General features: G+C 44.6%; 1 protein-coding gene across 1 annotated transcript in view; it reads left to right on the forward strand.

Moving 5' to 3' along the window:
* Positions 1-27,532, forward strand: part of LOC138580055 (guanylyl cyclase C-like) — a 493,661-nt gene that overhangs the window by 144,518 nt on the left and 321,611 nt on the right. The window contains exons 5-7 of the mRNA XM_069650291.1: positions 1,076-1,193; positions 8,433-8,568; positions 20,177-20,262. Of these exons, the coding sequence (XP_069506392.1) occupies positions 1,076-1,193; positions 8,433-8,568; positions 20,177-20,262 (340 nt within the window). The remainder of the gene's footprint in view (positions 1-1,075; positions 1,194-8,432; positions 8,569-20,176; positions 20,263-27,532) is intronic.

Raw genomic sequence — 27,532 nt, forward strand, 5'->3', positions numbered from 1 at the left:
TGGTACTTGACCTCCAACAGGCTCCACAAAATCTATCGAGCATCCTCACTTCTCTGCTTGAAAGAGTGCAGAGGGGTGGGCACCATGGCACATATATGGTGCCATTGTCCTATGATTAAACCTTTTTCAGCTGAAATGACCACTCTAATTTGTCCAATAGTAGGCATATATGTACCCCTAAATTCATGGGTGTTCCCTGTGGATGATTTGAGATTGTTACACTCAGAATTGGCCAATCATGTGTTTACAGCAGTATGCGTGACCATAGTCCAAAATTGGGAGGCGAAAGAAACTCCCCAATTGCATATGCGGTGGGCCATGCTTTGGCATGTGTGCACCATTGAGAAAATAAATACTACACTGTATGACACATATACCAAATATATATGAATCTAGAAACCATTTATTTCATATGTTAATGCCAAATGATATGGATTGGTGATCCCGTGCCCGTGGATATCTATTTCTTTGCTTCGATAGTTTGATGACCGTAATATTATTTAAACATTAGACCTCTGGGGGGACGTCCGCTCAACACCCCGGCATAAATACAGTTTGAAAGTATTCACTTGCTTTGAAGCTCTATTTACAATGACGATATGGATGACTTGCTATTAGATTTTGACCTATATTTAAATTTGATTTAAAAAAAATGATATGGTGATATGTTCCCTTTCCCTTATAATTGTGCCATGTCAGATATAACCTTTGAAAATTAATAAAGATATTGTTAAACAAAAAGAAAAGGATTTCCTTGTCAGCTACTGTTCTTGGGCTCTTTTGGCGGGAGGCTACCATCACAGAAGATACATATGAGGCATATAGGGACAAAACATTATCTTTAAACACTACAGGTGCTCTATGAATGCTGCATTTACAGCCACCTGGGACATTTATAGACTGCTCTGCTTGCTGGGACATTCCTGACTGATGGTAATTTGCACTTGGGGTGTGTAGGGAAATATTGGTTGTAGCCGTAGCCATCTTCCATCACAGATGAAGATTACAGAGGCTTTTGTTAAATATCAATCACATTAATCAATTTCCATCTTCTCCTTTCTTTTTCTGTTTGCAGTGAGGCCTACTTTCAGAACAAGACCTCTTACAGTTCCATGCAGCATGTGCTGGTCCTGACGCTGTCCCCAAAATCTGAAAACAGCTCGTTTGAGCTTACCTCGAATCAGACACAAATGGTAAGATAAGATTGTAGAATCTCTCCAGGCATCAAGGAGGGGGTGTAAGGACTAATTGAGATGTTGTTGTCTCCCTCCTACCTAAGTCTTCCTCCATCCCCTGAATGATGTTAGTGAATCACATTTTCATCACTCAAATCCGGGAAACATCTCACTGTGTCAGAGTTGCGGGCACCAACACTGATCTCTTTGCACCCTTGCTTTTCCTACACCAGGCGATATCATTGTGTTATCATAGCAAATGGACAGATATTGTAGACGAAGGACATCTCTATCCTCTTGCTGCACTGCAAAACTACATCCACACTGCAGAACGCCAGTGCGTGGTCATCATGGATGTTGCTGTTGCAGTCGTTTTTAAAGTTTGCTTGGAAAGTCAGACAGATGTCTTGTGGAGCCCACGCAGCATTGTAAGGAGTGGCCTACCTGTATGTCTCCCCTTCCCACATTGATTGTTTTATTTAGCGTATTGTATTCCACTTAGGTAATTTATGTATCTCGAAGGACCATCCCTAAGGAACAGCAGTGCTCTTTCTATATCATGGGCATAGCGCAAAGGGGCATGAAAGCACTCCCATATCAGCAGAGCACATACCATGCAGGGCCTGTGTATATAGGGAGCTGCAAGACGGAAATACCCTCCATATTGGGTGTCAACGGGTCTGGCAGTTTACTGAGGTTTGGTGAAGGGAATCCCCTTCTAGGGGGTTCATGCCAACATGTATCCAGTAGAGTTGACATTCACATGCCCTAAATAGAATCCTCTCCCTCCTTTCCAATGGCTTGTAACCTTCGGTTTCTCTTTCATAGCAGCCTGAAACTCTTCCAGTGCACCCCAGACAGTGCCACAGCACCCACGCGCCACCTCCACAACATCACAAAGCTTCTGATAGTACCTCACCCACCTCTCTAATACAACCTGATGCATGCTCAGAAAACACTGCTACTTGGTCTTTGCCTATACTCCTTTGCTCTCTACTTTACAACAAGTACACTTATCAACTGCCCCACACCTCTCCCCCTACCCACAGACACCGATCTGGATGGTTCTCCGTGTAAAATGGCTCTCTCTTTAAATTCCTGTACCTCGACTACAAATACATCTGTGATTCCCCCGTCCACCTTCACCTAACCGATTGCATGTCTGCATACTCCCCCCTACAGTAATGTTCACTCCTTACCCCCTCTGCAACCTATCTGCCCCACCTGCCACCTTTGTGCCTTTCCTTTACAAGCCTGCCATCAAAGCCTCAGTAAACCTCTTTAAAACACTATTCCAACTTCACCTACTAGCATCCGTAAAAGCCCCGCTGCTCCTCGCCCTTTTCACCGCGATGGACCATCTATCCCACTTTGCTTGCCTTCATCTCTCATGACCATCTATTTGTAAGTTGCCACTATGTAAATACTCAGCCTAGGTGATTTTATGCCAGATAATGTATGTTTTCTATCCCTCTGCATGTGTTAGTTATATGTTCCGACAAAACCCTTAATTTCCTGGTCTGACACATTCAGTGCAACAAAGCTTATTATTATGAGGGCATCTTACCCAGTATTCCTGTTCACTCTGTATATCATTTCTGAGTAAAATGGCATCTTTCTGCTTAAATAAATACAAAATACAAATGAATACAAACTCAGTGGAGCGTGAGATGAATTTAAAGTCTTGGGAGGAGAAATAGTCTGAAAAGCCGACTTTCTGCATGTTTAAAGGGATAGTAACCATTTTAGCTGTAGGGGAAGCTCTTTAAAGAGTCTAGATACACAAAGAGAAAAGGCTTGTGTGCTGGTTTCTTCTTGTCAGTGCTCTGGATTGCTGTGTATTCTAGTGTGGAGCTTCAGTTAGTGCATACAAGGAAAGGGGTTGTTTGTCCCTCTGCAAGAAAGTTTGATTTCTCTGTGTGGCCAAGGCAGGATCCTGCCCAACCTTTGCTGTAGAGGGTTGTTTGGTCAGTTGCCACCAACTTCAACGCTATGCTTGACCAACAGGGATGCAGGGAGTCCTACCCCACCAAACGTTGAGAGGTTGGCAGCGGCTTGTCACCTGGAGCAACAACAGGGCCCCGTCCATTTCAAGGGAGCTCCAAGGAGGGGTAGTACGTCTTGATCTCAGAAAACCTTGTGGGGCAATCATTTCAAAAGTGGCAGCATGAGACCTAGTACTCAAACCCCCTTGCTGTGCCAGTATCCCCAGAATTAAACCATGAATGACACATGTAGCACAGAGGCACCCTCACAGTACAACTCTGTGCAAAATACAAACAGTGTGGCACCAAGGCACCTCACATTTCATGCACAGCCACAAGCAGATGAGGGAAAAGAGAAAACTGGTCAGCAGAGTAGGACAGCGTCTGTGTTATAAGTTTTTCCATGACACATGGACAGAAAATAAAGCATGCATGAAGGTGGACAAGCCTAATACAGGCTGAACTGCATCACCGCACAACACAGTAATTCATTGTGTTTCATTCCAGTATTAATACTGCCCGGATTCATGACTTCTGTGTGTATATGATGCAGTGAGACTGTAATCTGATGCTTGCTGTCAGTGGCAGTTAATACACCTCTTTCATGCTCGTGGTGATATGGTCAAATTTGTTTTGCTAAGTGAACAGCTGCGCAGCAGCATTGAAGACCATAAGGACAGAGTGGGTTCAGCTAGGCCTGTGGAGAGCCTGTTGCTAATGTTGACTCATTTCAGCTTCTTATTTAAACCTAGCTAAGTGACATGGGCCTGACATCAATGTGGGAGTGAAAGTGGGAGAGCACTAGTGTTGGCGGCATGGTGTAAAGGTTTAACGGTGACACGCACTGCTTGTGTTTTTAGACCCCCCCTCAGTTGAAGCTAGATTGTCCATAAATGATACATTGATGTTGATGGGAAAACATCAATAGATTTGCCAATCTGGTAGTATGGCAATAATCCTAAAATATAGCAATGGAAACCACCTTGCCTTCTTACCTGCCACAAATATGGAGGATTTACCCCTTCAGGGGAACACAGATACCCAACATTTCTTTGCCGGTAGTTTTCATTGATGCATTGTTCTCCTACTCTCAATAGACCTATTTTACACTTGTCAATCATTTCTGAAGCTAATATGGCTGGAGATATTTACTACAATGGTTTATTCTGTTCTTGTTTGAATCCACTTGAAGGTCTGGTTTTTGGAGGGTTCGTCCTGGAACGCGTCCTTTGCAGGTGGACTGAATGGGCCTCATTGAGATGTGTGTAATAAATCCTGGCATTTACTGTGCTGATGAGTAACAATACCCTGCCAGAAAGTACTGTATAAAAAGTGAGATATTGTTAATGTTGTTAACCCGGATATCCTATGTGCCATTATAGCTATAGTTTGAAAGTAAGATGTGACTCAAAGAGATAAAGTCTTGATGTTGGGTCTGGATTGGGAATGGGAAGGTGTACGGGTGTTGAAACACACAGTAGAATATGGAGAAGCAGAAATTGACACATGATATGAAAATGTGGGGGAAATACTGACTAGGAATTGCTTCCTGGAATATACAGGATGAACGAAACACATTTTGAGCTCAAACAAGTCTTGATTACATTCTCCTTGTGTCAGACTCAGTAGGACTTTAAAGTAAATGAAGTCACTGAATATTCAGTCAATCTCTGAGTCTTCAATAGACAAATGGAAGCTTAGACAAACAGGAAGGTGGATATTAATGCCACTAACATTACTTCCACTGCCCATGTTTCATCCCCACCTATCTACTTTAGCCACCAATCTCACAGACAGACTGAAACCGAAAAACGCTCAACCCCAAAAGCTCATCTGGGGTACTGAAGATCAAAGAAGCTTTGAGGGGCTGAAACAGGTGTTGCGTCAAGAACCCAGCTTGAAAATGCCAGACTGTAACAAGGAGTTCATACTCCATACCGATTCCTCTAAGATCTGTTTGGAGGATGTCCATGAAAACACTGAATCAGAAATGTCTGAGAGATAAACTCTAGTTTTCTTTCTCTCCCAACCCCTTACCTTTTGGCGGCACACTTCTCAGTGTGCTGCAGACTCCCTGTCTCCCTGCAACGCCAGTTCCCTTCACTTCTGTGGATGGGAACCAGCGCTGCAGGGTCCCTTTTTTGTGTGTACTTTATTGAATTCCCCGCAACCGCTGAAGCCATTATAGTGAACACTATAATGGCACCGAATGGTACATTTGATCAAAACTTTCAGGTGTTTGAAATTTTTGAACAGACGAAATTCGATCAAATCTACCATTCGTTTTTTTTTTTATTCGTTTTTTTCTATGGATACTCTGTTTAGTAGCAGTATTATCCCCAAAACAATATTGTGTACCAGCAGGAAGTTGTTCCATTGAGAATAGACATATGCCATGATTGAATTAGAATCCCTGGCTATCAAATGGGAAATATTGAATCTACGATACTACCTAGCAGGAAGACATTTCCGGCTCGTGAAGGCTCATTTGCCTCTGACCTGGATGAGTCTAAGGAAAGATTTCAATGCCTGGGTCATGAGATGGTTTCCAGATCTGCAGCCATTTTGTTTCCCTCTGGAACATCACAAATAGGCAGGACAAGCAAATGCGGACTTTCAAAGTAATTTCCCTCTTACTGCTGAAGGGAGAGCTTCTCGCTTAAGGGGAGAGGTATGTGACGAATCTGGGAAATTCATCCCTTCTTCCCAGGGGAAGCAACCTTCTTTGAGACTGGGGAGGTGAGCCTGCTAAGCGAGACCTCCCTAGGGGTCTGGGAATGCAGGACCTCAATGGTAGGGACTCCCCTCTAGGGGACAAGGACTCCCATTCCTATAAGGAACTACCTATAGGGAACTCCCTGTAAACATAAATGGGAGTGGAAAAAACTGATGACATCTCTGTATGGCATTGAAAACATAATGACATTGCTTCTATATCTTTGGCTCAAGGTAATGCTGAAAGCACCTCGAGCTCAGCAGCTGGTGAAGAACAACATTCTCCTTTGAAATACGGCGGCGTGAACACAGAGACGCAGACTCTCTAATGTAGAGAGAGGAGTCCCACGCAGAGGCGAGCCTCTGAGGAGCCTACGTTCTGGAGGGACAAAGCCACACTAGACCGCAGACCCAGCGGTGGCATGGATGGGCAGAACAGATCAAGAGAGACACAGCACGTCCAGCGCCAAACACGGCAATACTGTCGTGAAGGAGACGGGAAGCGAAGAACCGTTTGACCTGGTCATGTGACCACGTTGAAGCTGTGGTGAGCCTGTGGTCCAGAAATGAACGCCAAGACCAGAATGGAGCAGAAGAACGAATCCTCCATTTGGAGTATCGATGGCCCACAAAGCTGCCGAGACTGGCAGAATTTGAGAAGCAAATGCTTTTGTAGCCGAAACAGTGACGAGAAGAATAAACTGTAGCATCCACGCAGCAATGCCATCTCGCTGGAGCACACCCAACATTCAAGAAGGCACCAGGGTTGTCCGGGGAGGAGGAAGGTGAGAGGGACACAACATGAAGAAGAAGCCTAATGAGGAGTGTTACGACCAACAAACGTACCTCAAAAACTAACTCAACCAAAAATTCAGCGGGATCTGGAGACCCCTGGAGAAACAAGGGCTCTTATATAACTGATAAAGAGAAGAGAACATGGAGGGTTCAGTTAGTCTGGCGAAGACTCCGACATAGGTTAGGAAAGAAAAGGGGCAAATTGGTGGACAAGGAGGAAGGGAATATTCTCTCTCCTTTAAGGACAAGAGACATTTGGTTTATACAGCGACTTGCAACTTTTTATAAGGAGCCTAACGAAAGCCCTAAGAAGTTTGCTTTGGTGAATGAACAAGAATATTTTTTTGCTGATCTGTGAACACTGACCTGGGAGGGATCCCAATAACATTGGCTGGACAAAGCCTGAACAGAGAGGCCATTGTCTTGTTTGCCTTGCACTTTGGTGTGCCTCCACCACTGCTGGTGCAAGGCACCATCTGCCCCTGACCTCTTGGTCCCCCCCCTTGGCCCCTGGCCCTGATAATACCAAACTATCAAGCATTGAATGTCATCCCATTGGATGTGCCTTAACAGCGCCAAAATTGAGCTTCTGATATTTCGATGCTTTCAATCTAGGACCAAACCCCAGAAAACTCATATATCATATATCAGAAATAAGAAAGGAACACACTGACTTCCCGTAGCTGTGCGGGTGCAGTTCAAAATACTCAGGCTGACTCACAAATGTGTAAATGGTGATGCCCCTGCCTATCTGAAGGACAGGTTGACCAAACATGAACCTAAAAGAGTTTTACGGTCTGCTGATGCTTGTTTGCTCTCATGCCCAAGAATAAGAAGGTCCAGTGGCAATGGCAGATCTTTTTCCATTCTGGCTCCCAGGTCTTGGAACTACTTGCATTTAAATCAACGACAGGAAAGTAACCTGCTTCCATTTTGGAAACATTTGAAAACCTTCTTGTTTGAACAGGTCCTTGCCTAGTAGCTTGTTCTATTATGCCTTTTTGTCCTGTCATTGATGTTCTGTCTTGAGTCTCGTTGTGTGCCCTGATGTCTGTGGGGTTTTGGTGTATAGTAAATAAATACAAGTAAATAAATAAATAAAAATAATAGTAATTTGGTGGCACAAACCCAAAATAGGGTTTGGTGGCTCCACCTAAAACCCAGAGCAGATTTTAGTGGTTTAAGCCACGACTCATTGGTGACTCATATGCAGAGAAATATTGGTGACTCAAGCCTACAGGTGGGTTTGGTGACTTCAAATAGGCATAGATTGTTGGCACCAATGAAAGCCTTGATACAGCTTTTATGGTTGAAGCTACATTTATTTGAATGGCAAGGTCCAGAGTAGAGCAGACTGTTTCAAGACAGATTGAAGAGCAGGGTTTGGTGTTCTGAGACAAAACCCCCCAGAAAATGTGGTGGTTCCACCCAAAGGTCAGACCGAGTAGGGATACCTATTCATGCTCACTTCTTATTTATTGAAATAATATATTTTTTTTATTTAATTGAATAATGAGAAATGATATCCTGTCAGCGGGAAACCCAGGGAGAATGTATTTGGCCTGGATATTGAACATACCTCATATCCTTCATTGGTCTTGTAATCTACAGTAGGTCCGAGGCATACTGGCACTTCATTTGGAATGTGGACCAAGAGCAGCACCCAGCAATGTTTGTGATGGCATTTGGTAAATAGATGAAATGTCTTGAACCTGCTCTCTGTACAGCGGCTTTCATGTTCACCCATTTTCTTTCCTTCCAGCTCAGGAATGACTATGTCTTAGGATACATGGAGGGTGTTCTGCTGTTTGGATATGCGCTCCAGACGCTACTGGATAAGAAGATGGCTATTGAGCCTTCTGACTTTCTCGATCAGTTCCGTAACTTATCCATTTCAGGTGAGTCGCTGGGATGGGCTGTTGGCACTCTTTCACACCAAGGAGTCGTGCCATGTTTGCAAAAGAAAATCAATGTTACTTCTTGTAGATAAACAAGATAAGAGAATAGTTGTGCTGGACACGGGGCTTGCGTTAGTACATTATATTCCAATAGAGGTAATAAGAGAGCAGGCTTTCTGTCTATTGAGGCCCAAGCTACATTTTCCAGTGCATGGACAGAGAACTGGTCTGTACGCTGCAAAGTAACCTTTGTGTCAGAGTACACATCCACCAGTTTCCACAGTGTATAGTGCTGTTCTTCCCTGTTACAGAGAACTGCATCCATGAAAACACATGAATCTAGGGGGCATCTATCCCCTTTACTTATGGTGATTGGGTCAAACAACAGTTCCTTCTAAGCAGATCTCCCATCAGTCAGACCTACAAGCCCCAGTACTTCTGGTGACCTGCAAACTAAAGGTTCCTGGAGGAGTTCACCTTTCAGGTGCTGCAGGATCCTGCAGCTAGGAAGGCACATAGACACTTGTTAGCCCACACAATGAGCTATTATTCTCTAAAACAGGTACTGTGCTGATATCAGTGCACGTAACACTGGAGGTTGGGGTAAAACGTTCTGCATTTGTTCAGAAGAAACGCATCTGGGAAGGAGGACCATTCAGGGGAAAAACCTGTTTGGAAAGGAACATTTTTGGTTGACAATTACAAAGCTCTCTTCTTGCTGTAAGCCAGCAGGTAGAGGATTTCACAGGCAGGCATGTCCCCAGTGATACAGCATTGAGCCAGATGTTTTTTCTTGAAGTCTTGAGGTGATAGCTTTGTGGCCTTCAAAGATCTTAAGGTTCTTGAGGGATGGTATCTTTTTACTCAAGCTGCTGAGTATTTAGACACCTTTCCATTGAGAGATTTATGAATCAGGCACTAAGATTGGAAAGCAATTCTTTCTTCCACAGACAGTCAGTGCAGGGCCATCAGAGATAATTTCATCCAGTCACACGCGTTGAGCCTTAGGGTGAGCCTATCTGCTTTGTTTTGGATCAATTGAGAGATATGGATACAATGTTTGCTGACCCAAGTATACACTAGTGCAGTAGTGTAGTCTGGCTAAGACCATAGCAGTAGTAACTTCAAGTCTGCAGTGAAAGTTTAGGAAAGTCAGGATCCATTTGAGCATATGTAGGTGAAAATGACACATTTTAGAGAATTTCTTGATGTGCCTGCTCAAAGAGGGGTTGTCACCAAAGTAGATGCAGAGGTTTATTTTGCTTCAGAGACCTACACAATACCTTTGCTCTTTCACACTACCAAATGTAGGTTGTTAATACCTCTATTCTCTGGCTGTATCTAATCTGGGTTATCCTCTACACTGGTCTCCATCTCCACCCATGTTACTATTCTCCCCCTCTCCTGCTCTACCTGCCTTCGGTTCTCAATTCCACTGGCCTCCCACTATACCTACACTACCAATTCTCCTGATCTCCCACACTTCCTACTATAGGTACTATATTCCATTAATCTCCCCCTGTATTTTTCTATGTTCCTCTCTACCTAACCTAGGTTTTCAATTCCTCTGATCCCCCAATCTACCTAAAGTTGGATCTCATTTTAGCTTCTCTCCCCTCTACCCACTCTAGTGAAGGAATTCCACTGATGTCCCTTTCTATCTATTTTAGGTTCCCAGTCCTTCTGCTCTTTCCTGCTACCTAATCTAGGTTCTCAATTTCAATGGTCTCCTGCTCTGCCCTTTTGCTCTGTTTAGCAACTTTTCTAACTGGAGCTTTTCCTGTAATGACTATAGTGAGTTTCCCAACACCTTTCCCTTGTTCCTGTAACCAAGATCATCATCTCCTATACATCCCAGATACAGGAACCTGAGCTGAAACTACATAGGAATTTCCAGGATCTTAGTCCGATTTGTTTTACCCCATGTAATACCTTTCTACAGTAGTTCTATAATAGTTGCCATTATAAAATGTTGCAGCTTGTTCTATGAGACATTTCCAGGCCTGTAAAGCATCTCTGACCCCCTCTCAGAAGCAAACGTGTGCAACTTCAAGCATGATGGATAGGAGACCGCTAAGCCAAGACCAATTCTTGGCAAAGGAGCGCATATCCTGGATTTATTTTTTAACAGTAAAGGCAAGTACTGTAGCTATCATGCAACCAGCCCCACTGCAGTGCATTTGAGCATTGCAAAACCTCACAATGCTTTTTGTCACCTTTTTTTTTGTTTCATCCACACCTTGATTTCTCACTGTCCACTCGATTCCCAGCCCCAGCATTACAGCTCTTTGGAATAACGCTGACCTTATTTTCATCTTGAGCTTTGCTTTACACTTTCCTGGCTAGCATACAATGCTGGCCAGGCATGTTTGATTTCTGTATGAAATTCCTTGATTCATAAAATATGAATCCCTGACACAGCACAAAACCTTGGATCCTGTTCCAGATAGAGCCCCTCGTCTCCTCCAGGGCCTTCTCTCTGCAGCTGACTTGGATTTTCAGCAAAGCCACTTTTCAACTCTGGACCCTGTACCCTGGGACTCACTTCTATTTCCAAGATCAGACATGAATATGAAAGCAACTTGCCTGATGGATCCAGGTTCACCCTGAACCTTTCCTTTGCATGTCCTCCCTCTCTCATATATATTGTACATTAGTGTAGATCCATTTTCTACAGGGCCACAAAAAAGCCTCGTAAATGATGGCTGGACTATCCTGAAGAGAGTAAATGGACAGCTCCGAATGATCATATCCCACTTCTGCAGAAGAAGTTAGAGCTCTGACATTACCTCTAAGTTCCATGCCTTGGTGTAACTGTAACAAGGCCGACTGCACTGCGACAGGCAAACAGGGCATGGCAGTATCTGATACTCTGGCTATAGTTCAATTTCTCACGACAAATGGGTATATCAAAGCATCTCCTCCATCCTGCTCCATTCAGGAAGATCCATGAGGACCTCTACAGGCGATTCACTTCTCATCATCAGCTGGCACAGCATGTCATTTTAGACAAAGCAAAAGGACCTGCTCTGCATCCTACAACTAGAAATCAGAGCATTGATGTAGCACAGAATCCATGCTCCTGGCTTTCCTGGATGATATTAGGTTGGTGATTGATGCTGCTCGTGTCATTTGCCTTGTCTTACTAGATCTGCCTGCTGCCTTCAACATCTTCGACCATGGTGTGATTCTCAACCGTCTTCCTTGCTTTGGCCTTTCTGACTCTGCTTTTTCCTTGAGTCTCTTCTTTTCTTTCATCATTATCAATCTGCTTCCCTTTTGATTCCTCAATACCTTGTCTGCCAACCTGTTGTGTCCCTCAGGGCTCATCATCTTCTGTTCTCCTGTTTGTTGTTTACTTTCATCCACATGCTGCTCTTATTGCTTTTTGAATGGGGAATGGTAGTCCATTGATGCTGCCTTTCAATCCTCCCTCTTGGTTGCATTTCCCTGTATGAACATGAACTCTCTATGCCCTAACTGAGACAAAACGGAGACCCCTATTTTTGGTGGTGCCAACTCTCTATGGTGTTCTTTCTGGCATTCTCTTCTGGGAGCTTGCCAGTTCCTGGTTACAATTGTAAAGAATCTTGGTTTTAACTTGGATAACATCTTCTAATTCCTCTTATTATTACGGTTGCATCTTCTTGCCACTATCATCTGCGGCTTCTTCACCATATCTTCCCTTCCTCTTTCTGTCAAACGTATCTCTACTGCTTCTGTACTCATCCAATCCTATTTGGATTACTCTTCACTATTCTGACACTTGTTTAATTTTGGCTGCCACTGCTTGGCTTATTCTTCTCCCTTGCACACCTACACTGGCGTCCTCTTAGCAAATGGGTGATTTCGAAAACTCTCTGTGTTGTCTATTGGTGCCTTTTTAACTCCACCGCTAGTTTTCTGTCCTCTCGATGAAGCAACACACGCATTCTCATTGGCTTCACTTGCGGCTGCTAGGCCTCCTTGCCGTTCCTAGGTTTCAACCTGTCCCTAAGGCAGACATGCTTTCTTTGTTCTTCCTCTTTGCTTATGGAACTCTCTCTCCCTTTAGTTAAGATCTTCTACCCTTCTGTCTTTTGCAGGAAGCTTAGGACCAGGCAATATTCCCAGGTTATTGGCACCTCCTTCCTCCCTGCATTTGAATGCTCCAGCATTAGCGCCGGCATGGATTTTGATTCTGGTGCAAATGCTAGAGTTCCCTATGGGGTCCGCCTGCTTAATACAACAGCATAAAGCATGGCAGGCAACGTTTGTGTTCGTGAACTCTGATTACCATGCAAGCATTTTGTTTACGGTACAGCTAATTTTCTCTAGTTTGAATGGCGGAGAGGAGGGGCGGAATTTAACTTACGTTTCCGCTGCTCCTTTTCTCTCCGCCATACAAATACTCCAGCATTTACATCACCATGGATTTTCATGGGGATTCCTATAGGGTGTGTCAGCTTTTTGAACCAGCAAAAAAGCAGGCGGACCACATAGGAATCATTGTAAACTCCACCTGCTGTGCTGCAGGCAGCATTTACTTAATCTTCTCAGTGGAGTGCAAAAGTGTGGGGTACAACCATGTATGCCACCTTTTTGCCCTGCCCTTTTGCATTATGCTGTGCAAATGAGGACATATTTGCCAGCGGGTACCTGTGTACGTGGAGGTGCACACTTAATGGGTTCCCACCGCCAAATTATGGGAGACTCGAAAATGAGCTTGATAGATGCTTTGAAGTCCCTGAAGCATTTAATGACGTACATCATCATAGCCTTACATCATCATAGCAGGCTTTCTGGTCAATTGTAGAACACTAATACATATAATCTTGGGATTCTACTAAATCAATAACATGACAATTAATATAGATCATGGCTCAAATGCAAATATGATATTTTGGCACCCAGTTCAATTAGATCTTTTTTATTAACCTAAGAATGGATGAAACACTGAGCCAAGTCTCTCTGGGATTCAAACCACCTCATACAATCTCTATAGCAGTTGCTCAACCTATTGAACTATCTTGCTAACTATCAATAGGTACATTTGTCTTATTCAGCATAGAGGAGGTCATTTTAAATCTGTATATTTCACAGAGGGGACCAGTTATATATGCACTTATGTGCAAATAGGTCCCCTTCATGGAATGTCAGTTTTTGCATTATGAAGTGCAAAAATAAAATGTTAAAAGCAGAGGAAAAGGCCTTCAAACCTTTTTTTGCACTTTGTAGTGAGTGGTATAGCACAATATGTGTGTTTGGGGGACCTGTGAGCCATGCTGAAAGCCCCCCCCCCAACCTCCTCAACAAAACATGGGCTGTGTCACACTCCAGAACAGTTTGGAGTACCACGAATGTGCAATACCCATGATGATCATTTTACTGCAGGTGCACACTGCTCCCATTGCATTCTCCATGCACTGCCTGTTGCTGCCCGTGCTGCTTGTCTCTATCTGTGCTCTGCTGTTGCCTGTTGCTTCCTCTGTTACCCCGCCCACACCTTGTTACCCGACTCCCCTTCTTAGGCACCATGGGAGGCATAGCTCTGTGCAGTGTTTTCTTTCTCTTCTCCGCCTCTCGCCTCCTTTGCCTCCCTCTATCACACCCACTATGGTGCTCTCAATTTCCCCCATCTTCTCGAACTGCTTTTCTATCTCCTATCCTTCTCTTCTCACTAAGTCTGGAAGGAAGAAGCTCAAGAAGTACACCGTGGTCTCCTTCCAGACCTTCCCATCACTGCAACCTATGTCAGTGCCTCGTCCAGACAAACTCTCACCGACATCCTCTTTGCCGTTCCTTCACACAGCCTATGGACCTTTCATATGGTCACACTTCTCTCTCCTTCCTCCTTCTCTCCCATTAATGGTGGCACCCAGTTGGAGGTCCTCATGACCCTCTTCCAGTCTTCCAGGGTCACCATATGTATATCTAAATGGCACGGTAATGGTCCAGGACCCTCAGCCCAATCTCCTTCTATTTGATAGGTGCCTCCCCCACCTCATCGATTTCCTTCCTTCTCCTGCTATTCCTTCTACCAATTGTCAGGCTATTGTGCCTCCTCCTCCTTCTACCCCTCTAGCTTCCTTAGCGTCTGCTACATCTCTGGCTCCTCAGCCACCTCTGTCCTCCTCCTCTCAGGCCCTTTTGCCATCCACTACCTCTCTGGCTATTTTGTCATCTCCTCCTTCCACCACTCTGGCTCCTCCACCATTTCTGTTGGGGAATCATCTCCCCCGTACCCTCCCCCACCCGGAAGTCATACAAAAGTGGCAACCTGCTCCACGTGGCTACTCTCAACTCTCGCTCTGCTGTCAAACACTCCTCTGACATCTGCCACCTCCTTGAACTGCTGGACCTGGATATTCTTGCGCTTACCAAGACATGGTTCAAGGCCAGCTCTGTCACAAGTATTGACACACTCCTCCCTGAGGGATACAAGATCCTCTCTGAGCCCAGGCCCAACAAGCCCAGAGGCGGAGTGGCCCTCATCTTTGCTGAGTGGATTCCTGCTTCCAGCATCCCCACTCAGACCTACTCCACCTTTGAATGCCTGGACTGCAGGCTCTCTATCTCTCCTGGCCTCTCCCTGACCTTGGCCACCATCTACAGGCCACCTGGCCCGGTCACTTTTTCCTCTCTGAATGGGCTGATCTCTCCTTCTCTCTCCTATCCTCCACCTCCCAGCTTCTCCTCCTTGGACTCCCCAGACTCCTCTGGTTTCTTTCGTAACCTATGCGACTCTCTTTCCCTCTCCATTTTACCCTCTGGTCCGACTCACTCTGCTGGCCACACCTTGGATGCTCTCATCTCTTCAGGCATCCCTCTCTCTAATCCTCTCACTACTCCAGTCTCCTGGTCTGACCACGTTCTTGTCTCTTCTCACTTGAAACTTCCTGTCCCTTTGTCAAAGGCCCTCCCAGCACTGCCGCCTTCCTTCACGGTCATTCAACCTATGAAGCGAGTGTCAGCGACTGCCTTTGCCTCCACCTTCTCCCCTCCACCTACTCCTGCTGCTGACTCCAATCCTGACACAGCCCTTTCCAACCTTCACATCACCATCTCTAACAATCTGGATATCCTTGCCGCTGTTATGAGGATCCGCCTGAACCCTGCCACAAAGTGCAACTCTTGGTACGATTTGGCTGCTCTGAAACGCAAGTGCAGAGTAGCTGAGCGGAAGTGGGGAGCTTCGGATGCACCCTCTGACAAACTAGCCTGTCACCTGCTTCAAAGGTAATAGAGACACCCTCTTCTCTAAGAAGAGGGTCCATATTCAAGCCTGCATCTATGCGGCCTCTAACAACACGGCCAAACATTTCAAAATCTGCAAGGAGCTGGCCAATTCTACTGCAGTATCCTCCCCCTCTACACCCACCCAGGCCCTCTGCATGGCTCTGGCTTCTCATTTCACCACTAAAACCCACGACATCCTTTCCACACTCTCCACCACTTCTCCTCTCTCTCCTGCCACCCCTCTCAGGCATGGCTTGGCTAACCCCCCACCCCGCTGCCTCTTCGTCTGTCCTCCTTCTCTCCTGTAACACCTGAAGATGTTTCCAGACAAGTCTGGTCGATGGAAGTCTCATCTAAACAGGGGACACCCTACCTCTCCAGAACCATCAAGGACAACATTGGTTCTCTCTCTCCAGCCTTCACCGATTTCTGTAATCACTCCTTCGCCACTGGCACTTTTCTTTCTCTTCTCAAGCACTCCTTTGTGCACCCCCTAGTAAAAAAGCCTTCTGCTGACGCCTCCATCACGGCAAACTATCAACCGATCTCTATCACTCCTTTCCTGGACAAACCCCTGGAGAAGTTGGCTATCTCCCAGCTAACCCCCCCCACACTGAATCTGTTGGTTGTCAGTGGTCGAAGTGTATGAAAAGAAGTAGTGGAACTATGTTCCCTGCTGGCCTGCCCCCACTTCCCACAAATGCCATCCCCATTCCCCCTCCCACACACAATACAAACCCCCAAACACTTGCACCTGTTGTTTAAGGGAACATTCAGAGCAGAGCACTGAAAGTGCACGTTTCAACTTTTTCGTATACTTTCATTTTAAAACGAAACCATTCCGGAACGGTTTCTTTTTAAAATAAAAGTATAGGAGCTGTAAAACGTAATTTAAAAAAGTAGAGGAGCACCGCTCCCGACTGCTCCCGCTCACTTCGACCACTTGTTGTCTCCATGACCATCAGTCTGGCTTCAGAGCAGCCAGAGGCACAGAAACTACACTCCTGAGCACCCGTGAGGATCTGCTCTCAAATCCTGACTCTAGCTCTCCCTCTGTCCTCATTCTCCTCGACCTTTCCTCTGCATTTTCACGCGGTCAACCACAACATCCTGATTACTCGTCTCTGCCAGACCCTTGGCGTCACAGATCAGGCTCTGGCTTGGCTGACCTTCCTCCTCCTGTACCGACACTCTCAGGTTCAGCTTGGTTCTTTTCTCTGCGCTACCTCTCTCTCAACATGTGATGTTCTAGGGCTCTATCCTCTTCCCCTGGCTCTTCGACGTCTATCTGTCCCCTTTGGCCCTCCTGATCTCTACCTTCACCTCTAACTTTCAGTGTTATGCCATTGACATGCAGCTCTCTTTCAGGCTACCGTCAACCTCCTCCTCGCTCATGCCTGACTGTCTAACTGCTTTTCAGTCATGGTGCGCCTCAAACGATCTCTGCCTCAATGCCAGCAAGACAGTGATCCTTCTCATTGGGACCCCTGCTCCCGCTTTCCCTCTCTCACTCTGACCGCTCTGCTTGGGCCCTCTGTCTTCACCCTCTGGTGAGGCAAAAAACCTTGGCTTGATCTTCTACTCCACACTCTTCATCTCTCCACACATCATGGACATTGCCAAGTAGTCCCACTTCCAGCTGTACCTCCTCAAAGGTTTTCTCCATTTTCTCACCCTCCCACAGAAGCTCACTGTCTCCAGAGCTCTGGCTCTCTATAGGCTGGACTATGGCAACAGCCTCTTTCTCAATCTGCCTACCTCTACTCTTCTCCCTCTTCAGCTCATCCAGAACTGGATCGCGAGACTTATCTTTGGCCTCAAACCCAGGGAGCGCATCTCTTTGGCCCTAAAATCTCTCCATTGTCTCCCAGTGGCTGCAAGTATCAAGTTTAAGACCCTCTGCATCGTCCACAAGGCTTTTTGGGGCAGTGGCCCTTACTACCTTCAACTCTTTCCTGGAGCCCTTTGATTGTCTTTCTCTTACTCTCTACGAGTGTGTCGCTTCTCCAAGCAGAGATTGGGGGTAGAATTCTCTCCTCTGCAGGTGTCTCCCTCTGGACTGGCCTCCCTGCCCCGCTTTGACATGATCCAGACCTCCTTAAATTCCGGAAACTCCTCAATACCTACCTTTTCTCCTCTTTTTTCTCTCTTCCTCTACCCTGTTAACTTTCTCTTGCTCTTGCTCCGTTTGCTGACTGGCTGCCTGGCTGTCCTCTGGGTCTTAAAGGACACCAGCCCCCCCCCCTCCCGACCAGTCCCCCTGCACTTGCCGCTTGGCCTACTTGCACTACCATGCTGGGATTGCCCCTTGTAGTCCCAGCCTCCCAGCAGTTACCTCAGGGCCCTACTGCTCTGGGTGCACTTCTCCCTGTACCCTCTCCCCTGCACTTGTTTGCACGCTTGAACAATCTCAATGACACAAGGCCTAATAAGCTTGTTGTCTTGTCCTCCCTCTGTTCCCCCTCCCTTGCCTTGTTGCGCCTGGAAACACTTGTGTATCGGCGCATAATAAATAACAAATCAATCAATCAATCAATGTAAGTATGTTTATTGATCAAAGCTCAAATACTTTCCCTAGTGTAGAAACAAGGGAACAATGCCTTTCCCCTGGCACCCACATGTACCAGCCACGAATGGCGGCTGGTGAATTCTTTAATAGGTGTGGTGTACAAATGTGCTGCAAATATGCAAAAGTGTCTGAACATAGCGCGGGAGCCCAAATTAACCAAAACAAGGTTTTGGGGGTTGGTGGGGATTTGCATAATGGATTTAAATGTGCAGCACACTTTAAATGAAAAGTTGGGTAAAATGCCAGACAGTTTGCAATTGGTTTTGAAGAGTAACTCTTGAAAATAATCCACTAGATGCAAGTCATCAACAGTACACAGGAGCATTTCCCATATATTCCCATGCTGGCTGCACCAATATAACTCAGTATTCCCATATAAGAGCATACTCATGTTTGCTTTGCGCATAATGCCAGTACTGATACTATAAGAAAACATGTCAAAGATAGCTCTTCCAATTTATGCCAATACCCCCACAGAACATACTCCTTTTGTCTTTGCCATTAAAACTGCCACGATAAGAAAACATGTCCAAACTGTCTGCACCCATGTAGGCCAGTCTGTACACTTAACAACACGTATCATGCTTGCTTTATCATTGATGGCCAATGGAAAATGCCCTGCCACAGTAAGATATTATAGCTAGACTGACTACATCAAACTGCCAATGAAGCAATGTAATAACATTTATCATGTTTGCTATATAATAGATTCCCAGTAAAAAGTGTCATGCCACAGAAAGAAATGGCTAGAATGTCTGCACCAAAAGGCCACTCTAGGAACATAAAAACACTTATGACACTTATTTTATCATAGATGCCCAGTAAAATATGTCATGCCACAGAAGGTAATGGCTATACTAGCTGCGCCAAATGGCAGTCTAGCCACAAAATAACATTCATCTTGCTGGCTTTATTATGATTACTCAGTAAAAAAATAACATTCATGCCTGGCCACTGGGCACACCAGTGCCTCACTCGCACACAGAATCATATTCATAATGAATGTGATTTTGTGTGCGTTTGGGGCACTGGGGTGGCCAGGGGTCATGCATGGCATTTTTACTGGGCACCTCTGATAGATGGCTAGTAAAAAATGCCATGCTGGGCATCTGTGATTAAGCGAGGTGCCAGGGGGAGAAAATGCCAAACAAGGGATGGGGTAGTAGTCACAGCTGCCAGGAAGTATTCTCAGATCTTCCCAGGCATTCTATTTCTTGTCACTAATATAAACTGGTGTTATTTTCCCTGGCGTGTGTACAATCAGGATATTTAGTTCCATGGCGGCACAGTGTAGCAGCTATCCTCAGTGTGTCTGCTCTGTATTCATTATTCTACCGGGCACACACATTTCTATCGCCCACATGCATGTTTGTGTAGGTGCAGAGGAGAAATGCTCTAGTACCCCTCTCTCTCCCTGAAGTGGTGGATTATTACCACAGCGCCCCTTTATAACAGTCTGCAAGGGCTGCAGCCTTTTGGCAAATGCATTTTGAAAAATGCTTTGTAACAGGAACTGATTAGCTTCAATTTCAAAAATATCTCTAGGTAAGGCACGGCTGCATGCCAACGTTTTAAAGAATGGCTTGCTCGGTGTACTCGCTTGTTCCCTGAAGGAGCACATTTTTACAGCTCTGACAATTTAGGTGAAAAGACACAAGTTGGTCATGGAACCCATTTGTTGAGAAAAGGCCCTAATATTGTGGACTGCCAATTCATCTCTGACTTATATAGGGGAACAAAATGTCTATCTGCATGAAATGCACCAGGAGCTGGACCGCTTATTACTGCCTGAAAACCCATTGCAATGTTTGTGCTTCCTAGGAGTTTGGGGCCCTCTGATCCTGGACGATGTTGGAGACCGAGACTTCAACCTCACCCTCATGTACACTTCCACGGTCACCAATGAGGTAGGAGTGCACTTTGTGGGCAGGAGGCAAAGGTGATGATGCTTGAGCAGAGTGCTATCTGTAACTAAATCCTCACATCCATCAGGTTACTTCTTTCATATGTACCTGCTGGGACTTCTGGGGTTAGACAATATGGCCACCGATTTCCAACGGTTTCAAACGCATGTCTGGCCCACGACCTACCCAGGACACAGACGCTGAATTGTATACTGATAAAATTAGCAAAACGTGAATTTGATGGCAGTGGTAAAACATGCAGCAATTGCAGACCTGCATTGTTTACTGCTCTGTATTACCGTGCTCTCATTTTCTGGCTGCTTTTGTGTTGAGAAAGATTCCTCAACAAAAAGGCATTAGCACATGCGGTAATAGCACATGCGGTAATAGCACATGCGGAAATACTGCATGTCCCCAATGGTGAGTAACAGAAGCCTCAGAATGACTCTAAATTGTGTAGACCCTTCCCATTACCACATGTGGTAACAGTAACTCTGTGCGTCAGTAATGACCCTCAAAGTTGCCTGTGTTGCAAATTCTCTCCATTTTCCCCACGCCACATTTTAAGGTTTCATTCTCGTTCAGTGGCGGGTGGGGAGTTTGAAAAGTGGCGGGGTGTACATTTGTCCAGGCAAATTAGGGAGCAACCAAGAGCAGCGAGCAAGCCCATCCCACATAAAGAGAGGTGGGGGGGAGGGCAGGGGGGAATTCTCTCCCCGTGAAAACCTTTTGAAAAATGGCTTCCAAATTGCACAATTTACTGTCCAAACAGAAAAAGCTTTAGGTTTTACATACTAATGGTTGTACAGTATTCTTATGTGTGATGATGAATTTTACAGCAGCTTGTGTTGAGAATAGCTGGTACTATGTTGTTTGCATAAAGAAATTCATTATATAGATACCTAGTAATGATGGAAAAATATCATTTTTGTTATGCTCTTACTGGCATTCATATGTGTTTATCCTCTTACTAAGGTGGGAATTATGCATTATCTGAAAGGGGAGAAACTAAGCTAAAATATTACTTGTTTACCACTTAATTAATGCAACATTTGTCCTACCTCTAATGGCTTGTAGGTGTTGCTTATTTACCCACTCATTGACTGCCCATGGCCAAGCGAATCCCTTGGCCATTCCCACCCACTTCCTGCCCTTCCCTGTGCAAAACACATCCACCTGGGATCTCTGTGAGCTAGCTTTACCAAGCATTACTCATAATGAAAACATTTAAACAAATAAAACAGCTTTTTTGGGACGTGAAGAAGATCTTCATACCCCCCCAAGATGTAGCGAATGTCATGCCTACCAGAAGAAAAGAGCTACTCACCTTTAGACCTACCCTGAAATAGCTAAACATAAGACATGACACCTTACATCCACCCTGCAAAAGTCACCCTCAATGGTCACACCTCTACTTTTCAAACATTACAGACTTGAGACATTTTATCCAATGTCATAAATGAGAGGAAATGTATACTTCCAGACCAAACTCTTGAATATGTATACCAGACTTCACTCATTGGTACTTTGAAGTATACTCTAATATTCTCCAACGGAGTGGAGGGTAAGGCAAGCCTTCTCTCGAACGGCTCTCCACTCCTGTTTGTTCCTGTTCAACATGGATACTGGTGACTGTATCCCGTTTGTCACAATTCTAGCTCAAGTGATTTTTATAAGTTGGATGTTTCAAAATGCCCATGTTGACTTTGTTTGTCTTCCCATCTCCCTTGTGTGTCTATCATCCAAGCTTTACATCATATATGAAGATATTTCAATACTTGCTTTTGGTTAGATATCTAACGTTGTTCTTTCTGATGTATTTATTTACCTTATTGAGAACTATGGCACTCAACATAACCTCTTGGAAGGTTAAAAGATTACAGGATTAAAGGATTACATAACCCTGTTAAAAGACAAAAAGTACTCTCTATGGGTAAACCAAGTATTTTCAAGGGCAGCTGATGGCAACACGAATGGTGGGATTATCCTCATGATAAAGCATTACATTGTACAATTACAGCAACTGACTCTGATGACATAGGTAGGTGGGTAATGCTCAAGATGTTAGTGGAATCTCTTGAATATGTCATCCTAAATATCTATGGTCCAACATCTCCTGACCCTTCATTCTAGTTACAACTAAGAAACCACATTATTCATTCAAATCCTCAGAATCTTATTGTATGCAGTGATTGTAATGAGGTTATTGATCCTTTTATTGACAGAAGATCTAGTGCATGGTTTAAAAACACCAAATCCCACTTGCAGTTCACAAACTTTGTATCTGAACTTGGTTTATTTGATGCTTGGCGTATAACTCATCCTTCTGATCTTGAATATACTTTCTTCTCCAGTCCTCACAACTCATTTCTAGATTAGATTTCTAAATCTATGGTTCACTTTCTCTTAAATGCACAAATTGAATGTATGTCTCTCTCAGATCATGCGCTAGTCCACGTTCAACTCGCAGATCTTTTGAAAGATTAATTACTTACTACCTTTATTACCAAACAACATAATGATTATTTCTTAGATAATTAAAGCCAAGATACCGTTGCAAACAACTGGGATTGCTATAAAGCGGTACTTCAAGGCCATAATATTTCTTTTGCCATTAATAAAAAGAAAAACTGAAACAAGAATTAGATAATATTCTTACACAACTCAAATCCCTTGAATCTCATTATTCACGTAATAATTCTTTGTCCATTTTCAATGATATTGTTAAGCTTAGATTTTAATATGACAAAATTGCTACACAATATTCTTGTGAAAAACTTTTAAAATATCAATTCTCCAATAAATCCAGCAAATCGCTTGCTTTACACCTTAAACTCAAAAGAGGTAAAATCAAGATTCTAGTTATTAAAGACCAGACAGCTAACAGGATTTTCTCAGAAAAAAACATCATGAAGGACTTCTCCAAATTTTATCAAAAATAATATACCTCTGATGTTCTTCCCAACAATACCCATGTTCAGGACTTCCTCAGACAGGTCCTCCATGATGCTTATCCGAAAGTAGATCTCCAATCATTAAATACTCCCCTAGTGAAATCTATAAGCCATTAGGGACCTTAAAAAAGGCAAAACTCCTGGCCCAGATGGCTTTCCTATTGATTTTTCTGCTCACTTTAAAAACCTATTAGTAACCAAACTTAACAAACTTTTTTCTCATTTCATAACACTTAAAAAGCACAAGGATCCTTTACTGAAGCCATGTTAATTGTTTTTCCTGAGCCCAATAAAAATCCTGAGCTTCATCAGAGCTATAGAGCATTTTCCCTTATTAATACAGATTGCTAAATTTCCACCAAGGTTCTAGCAAATAGAATCCTTCCGTTTTAACCTAAAATACTTAAAAATTATCAAGTTGGATATGTTAAAGGTAGACTATCCTCATGTAATATTAGACTTTTCTTAGACCTTGTGGATACTATTCACAAATCCAAATACCCCTGTGTGGCTGTAGCTTTAGATGCGGAAAAAACATTTGATAGAGTGGAATGTCACTACATGTTTGAAGCCCTGAAATGGCATGGCGTCGATGCTCCATTTCTATCCATGATCAAAGTGCTTTATCCTAGTCCCAGAACTGCTCTCTTTATTAACAGGCAAATGTCCCCATTCTTTTCACTATTTAGAGGTACACGCCAGGGCCGCCCTCTTTCACCTCTTCTTTTTGTATTAGCTTTAGAACTATTTCTTGAAGCAATTAGACAAAAAAATCATATTCGAGACATTGAATGTGGAGGAATACAGATAAAAATCTGCGGTCTATGCGGATGATGGATTAGTACTTTTGAGGAATCCTGATACAAGTTTACATTGCCTCTTGGACGTTATCTCTCAATTTTCTTTAGCTTCAGGATACAAGTTAAATACAGATAAATCAGAGATGCTACCTCTTAATATTCATTGCACAAACATCACATTCAAACTCTAGGTACGAGGTGGTATTCCAAAAGGCATTAAATATCTTGGTATTCACATTTCCTCATCAACCAAGGATATTATCAAACAAAATACTACAACTATCCTGGCAAGAGTGAAAGAAATAACAAATTCATGGTCCCCCTTTATCTATCTTGGTGGGCTCCTCTAGAATCTATTAAAATTATTATTCCCCCTATGATTTTATATCTACTATATATGCTACCAATCCCCATTCCCCCATCCTTTTTCAAATGTATAGGTTCATGTTTAGTTAAATTCATTTGGGGGAAGAAAAAGTGCAGAATTTCTTTATCCAAACTTAAAAAAACACGAATTTTGGCTTCTGTTCTGAGACAAGCACAATTGTGGTAGACGCATGTTGATAATAATAATAATAATATACCCAAATAGCTGCTTTTGGAGAGAGCAATGGTTTCCCCTTTAAGACTTGCTGATTGTTATATTATGAAGGGGCAACATAGATCCATTAAATGCACTAGCATTAGTCTAACGGCCCGATACATCAGATCCTATGTGTTTCCTTCTGCTGTTAAATCTTCCCAATTCATCTCACAATATAGTTGGTTCAATCCATTAATACAAGTTAATAAAAGATCTATTTCTTGGAAGCCATGGCACTCTCTGGGTATTAAATATCTTAACCAGCTATTTGTACAAGGTGCCCCTGTTACATTTAAAGCTCCCGTTTTCGTATTCATGGAACACATTGCGCGTGGTTTACCAGCGACCTGCGCCGAATCCGCACGGGTCCAACACGTCACTGCGACACCAAGAACGCCTTGCGCGAGACGCCCTGGTAAGGCGCTCACCGTCCAGAGCACACACCTAAATAGGGGGCAGAACACGTGGAATGGGGAACAACAAGTGAAAATGTGGGCGTTACGGAGGAAATACTGCAGCAAAATCCTTGCAACGCCCACACACGTGCTAACAACACGTATTCATGGAATCGAACAGGGGTCACCGGCACACAGCAAAAAACGTGCAAACCCGGAAACACGTACACCACGCAAAATCTGGTGTAAGCGCCCCAGCGCAGCATAATAGCGTGTGCAAACAACAAACACGCATATGCAGCTACGATGAATGTACCATTCCTTGCAGCAGTGATCGTGGGACACTGCAGGAAGAGGAGGAGGATAGCCAGGCCCTGCATTTTTTTGCCCAGAACAAGCCTTTTTGGGATGCCTGATGACCAGGTCTATGGCAGTTATAGGTTCCCCCCTCATATCATCCTAGACCTGGTCACTGAGTATGAGGATGACCTCACATCACCCACCCTGTGCTCCCAAGCACTGAGCCCCTTGGAAAAGTTGCTCAATGTACTGCTATTCTTGGCCACTGGGTCATTTCAGTGGACAACTGCCATAGTTGGGGGTGCCTCACAGCCAACGCAGTCACGCTGCCTACACCAGGCGTGGGCAATCATGACTGCACGCCCCTCAGTCTGCAGGCACATATACATGTCCAGAACACCCGCAGAAAGGCAGGCCGTGGTCCATGGGTTTTATGGGTTGGCACACTTCCCCAAAGTGCTTGGTGCCATTGATTGCACCCATGTGGCCCTACGTCCACCTAGGGCCACTGAGCACATCTATCGCAATCGCAAGCACTGGCATTCCATCAACGTGCAGGTTGTATGTGATGCCAAGGGAATCATTACCTCTGTCTATGCCAACTATCCAGGGTCCACCCATGATAGTTTCATATTCAGAATGTCACCCCTAAACCGGGACCTGGAAGCTGGGAGGCATGGCAACACATGGCTCATTGGTGAGTACAAATGCCTGTGCACATGCATGCATGTCAGACACAGACAAACAGACAAACCCAACTAATGACAACCATTATCACCTCCCCAGGGGACAGTGCCTACCCTCTGAGCACCTACATGATGACGCCAATACGGAAGCCCACCACACCACCCCAGGTAAGATACAACGCAGTCCATATTGCAACCAGGGCCATAGTGGAGCGCACATTTGGAGTGCTAAAGCCACGCTTCGGCTCCCTTGACCACTCTGGTGGCCAGCTTCTATATGCACTACCAGTAGTGTGCAGGATCATTGTGGCAGCTTGTGTCCTGCACAATGTTGCAACACGGCGGGGTGTACCGGTGGACATGGTGGAACCCCCACATCCCCAACGACATGCACGCCCGCTGCGCATGGGAGGGGAAAGGGCACATGGCGAGGCAGCCCGTACCCAGCTTGTGGCAACATTTTTCACCTAAAATCCCACCCCTGTGGAGTGCACACAGGCCAGGCACATTCAGGTGACAATCGATGATGACAAAGGGACAATCAACTGTTGCAGCCTTACCACCCTGAGAATGTGTCCTTGGAAGTGCTACATTGTGTGCATCTCTAGCTACTTAATGCAACCCAATACCGTGTGAACAAAAGGCATACATTCAAAATGCAGAATGCCACTACCCCCATGCAAAACAACACATCCAAATACTGGTATGTCACCTAAACCCTCCCAAACCCCATGTCACCCGGCCAACACGCCATGGCATGCAATGTAAAAACTCCCAAATAAATGCACAACAGATGACACAACTGTCACAAAGTGCACTTTGACAAATGGAAATAGGCCAGAGACAATCCCCTCTGACACATCAAAATCAAACGGTACACAGGAACATCCATTTACCAGCATAACATATCATAAACACAGGACCCAACAGTGACAATGTCAGACAGTGACCAATCACAATAGCACAAGTACCTCAATGTGACAAAGCCACCACATGGACCCCTTCCATCTTCAGTGTGTCTCTGCTAGCTAAAGGGGGCAGGGTAACACATACAGCATGAAGTGTATCAACAATGGAGACAGGCAAGGTAATACATGAAGATGTAAAATGAAAATATGCACATTTACCAATATGCAAACCAAAATGCATGCCAACCACGCACGGACAAACAATCATAAATCCCCACTAGGGGTGTATACACAGGTTGGACTTCAGACTGGCCACAAAAATGATGGTAGCCCAATGCCTCTGTGTAAGTTACTGTCACACGCTGCCCTCCTTGCAAGCCCCTGGAGAAGGGAAGCAGGAGTGGCATATGTGTCTGGACCCCAAGCCACAAACACGAGACAAGCCTGTATGGGCCCAGCCGGAACACACAGTGGATGCCTTTGGATGCCACACAAAGAAACACACTGTCACCACATGAATGCACAATAGACAAAAAAAAGGAATAATAATAAAATAACCAAAAATGCCCATGGTTGACCAGTGGGGGGAGGGGCAACCACCCATGTGGGAGGAGGTGCATGGCTAGCCTATAGTGGGAGTACTGTTG

Source organism: Ambystoma mexicanum, chromosome 3p (assembly GCF_040938575.1).
Source record: "Ambystoma mexicanum isolate Mex_15411 chromosome 3p, UKY_AmexF1_1, whole genome shotgun sequence".
In the NCBI taxonomy this organism is placed as follows: Eukaryota; Metazoa; Chordata; class Amphibia; order Caudata; family Ambystomatidae; genus Ambystoma; species Ambystoma mexicanum.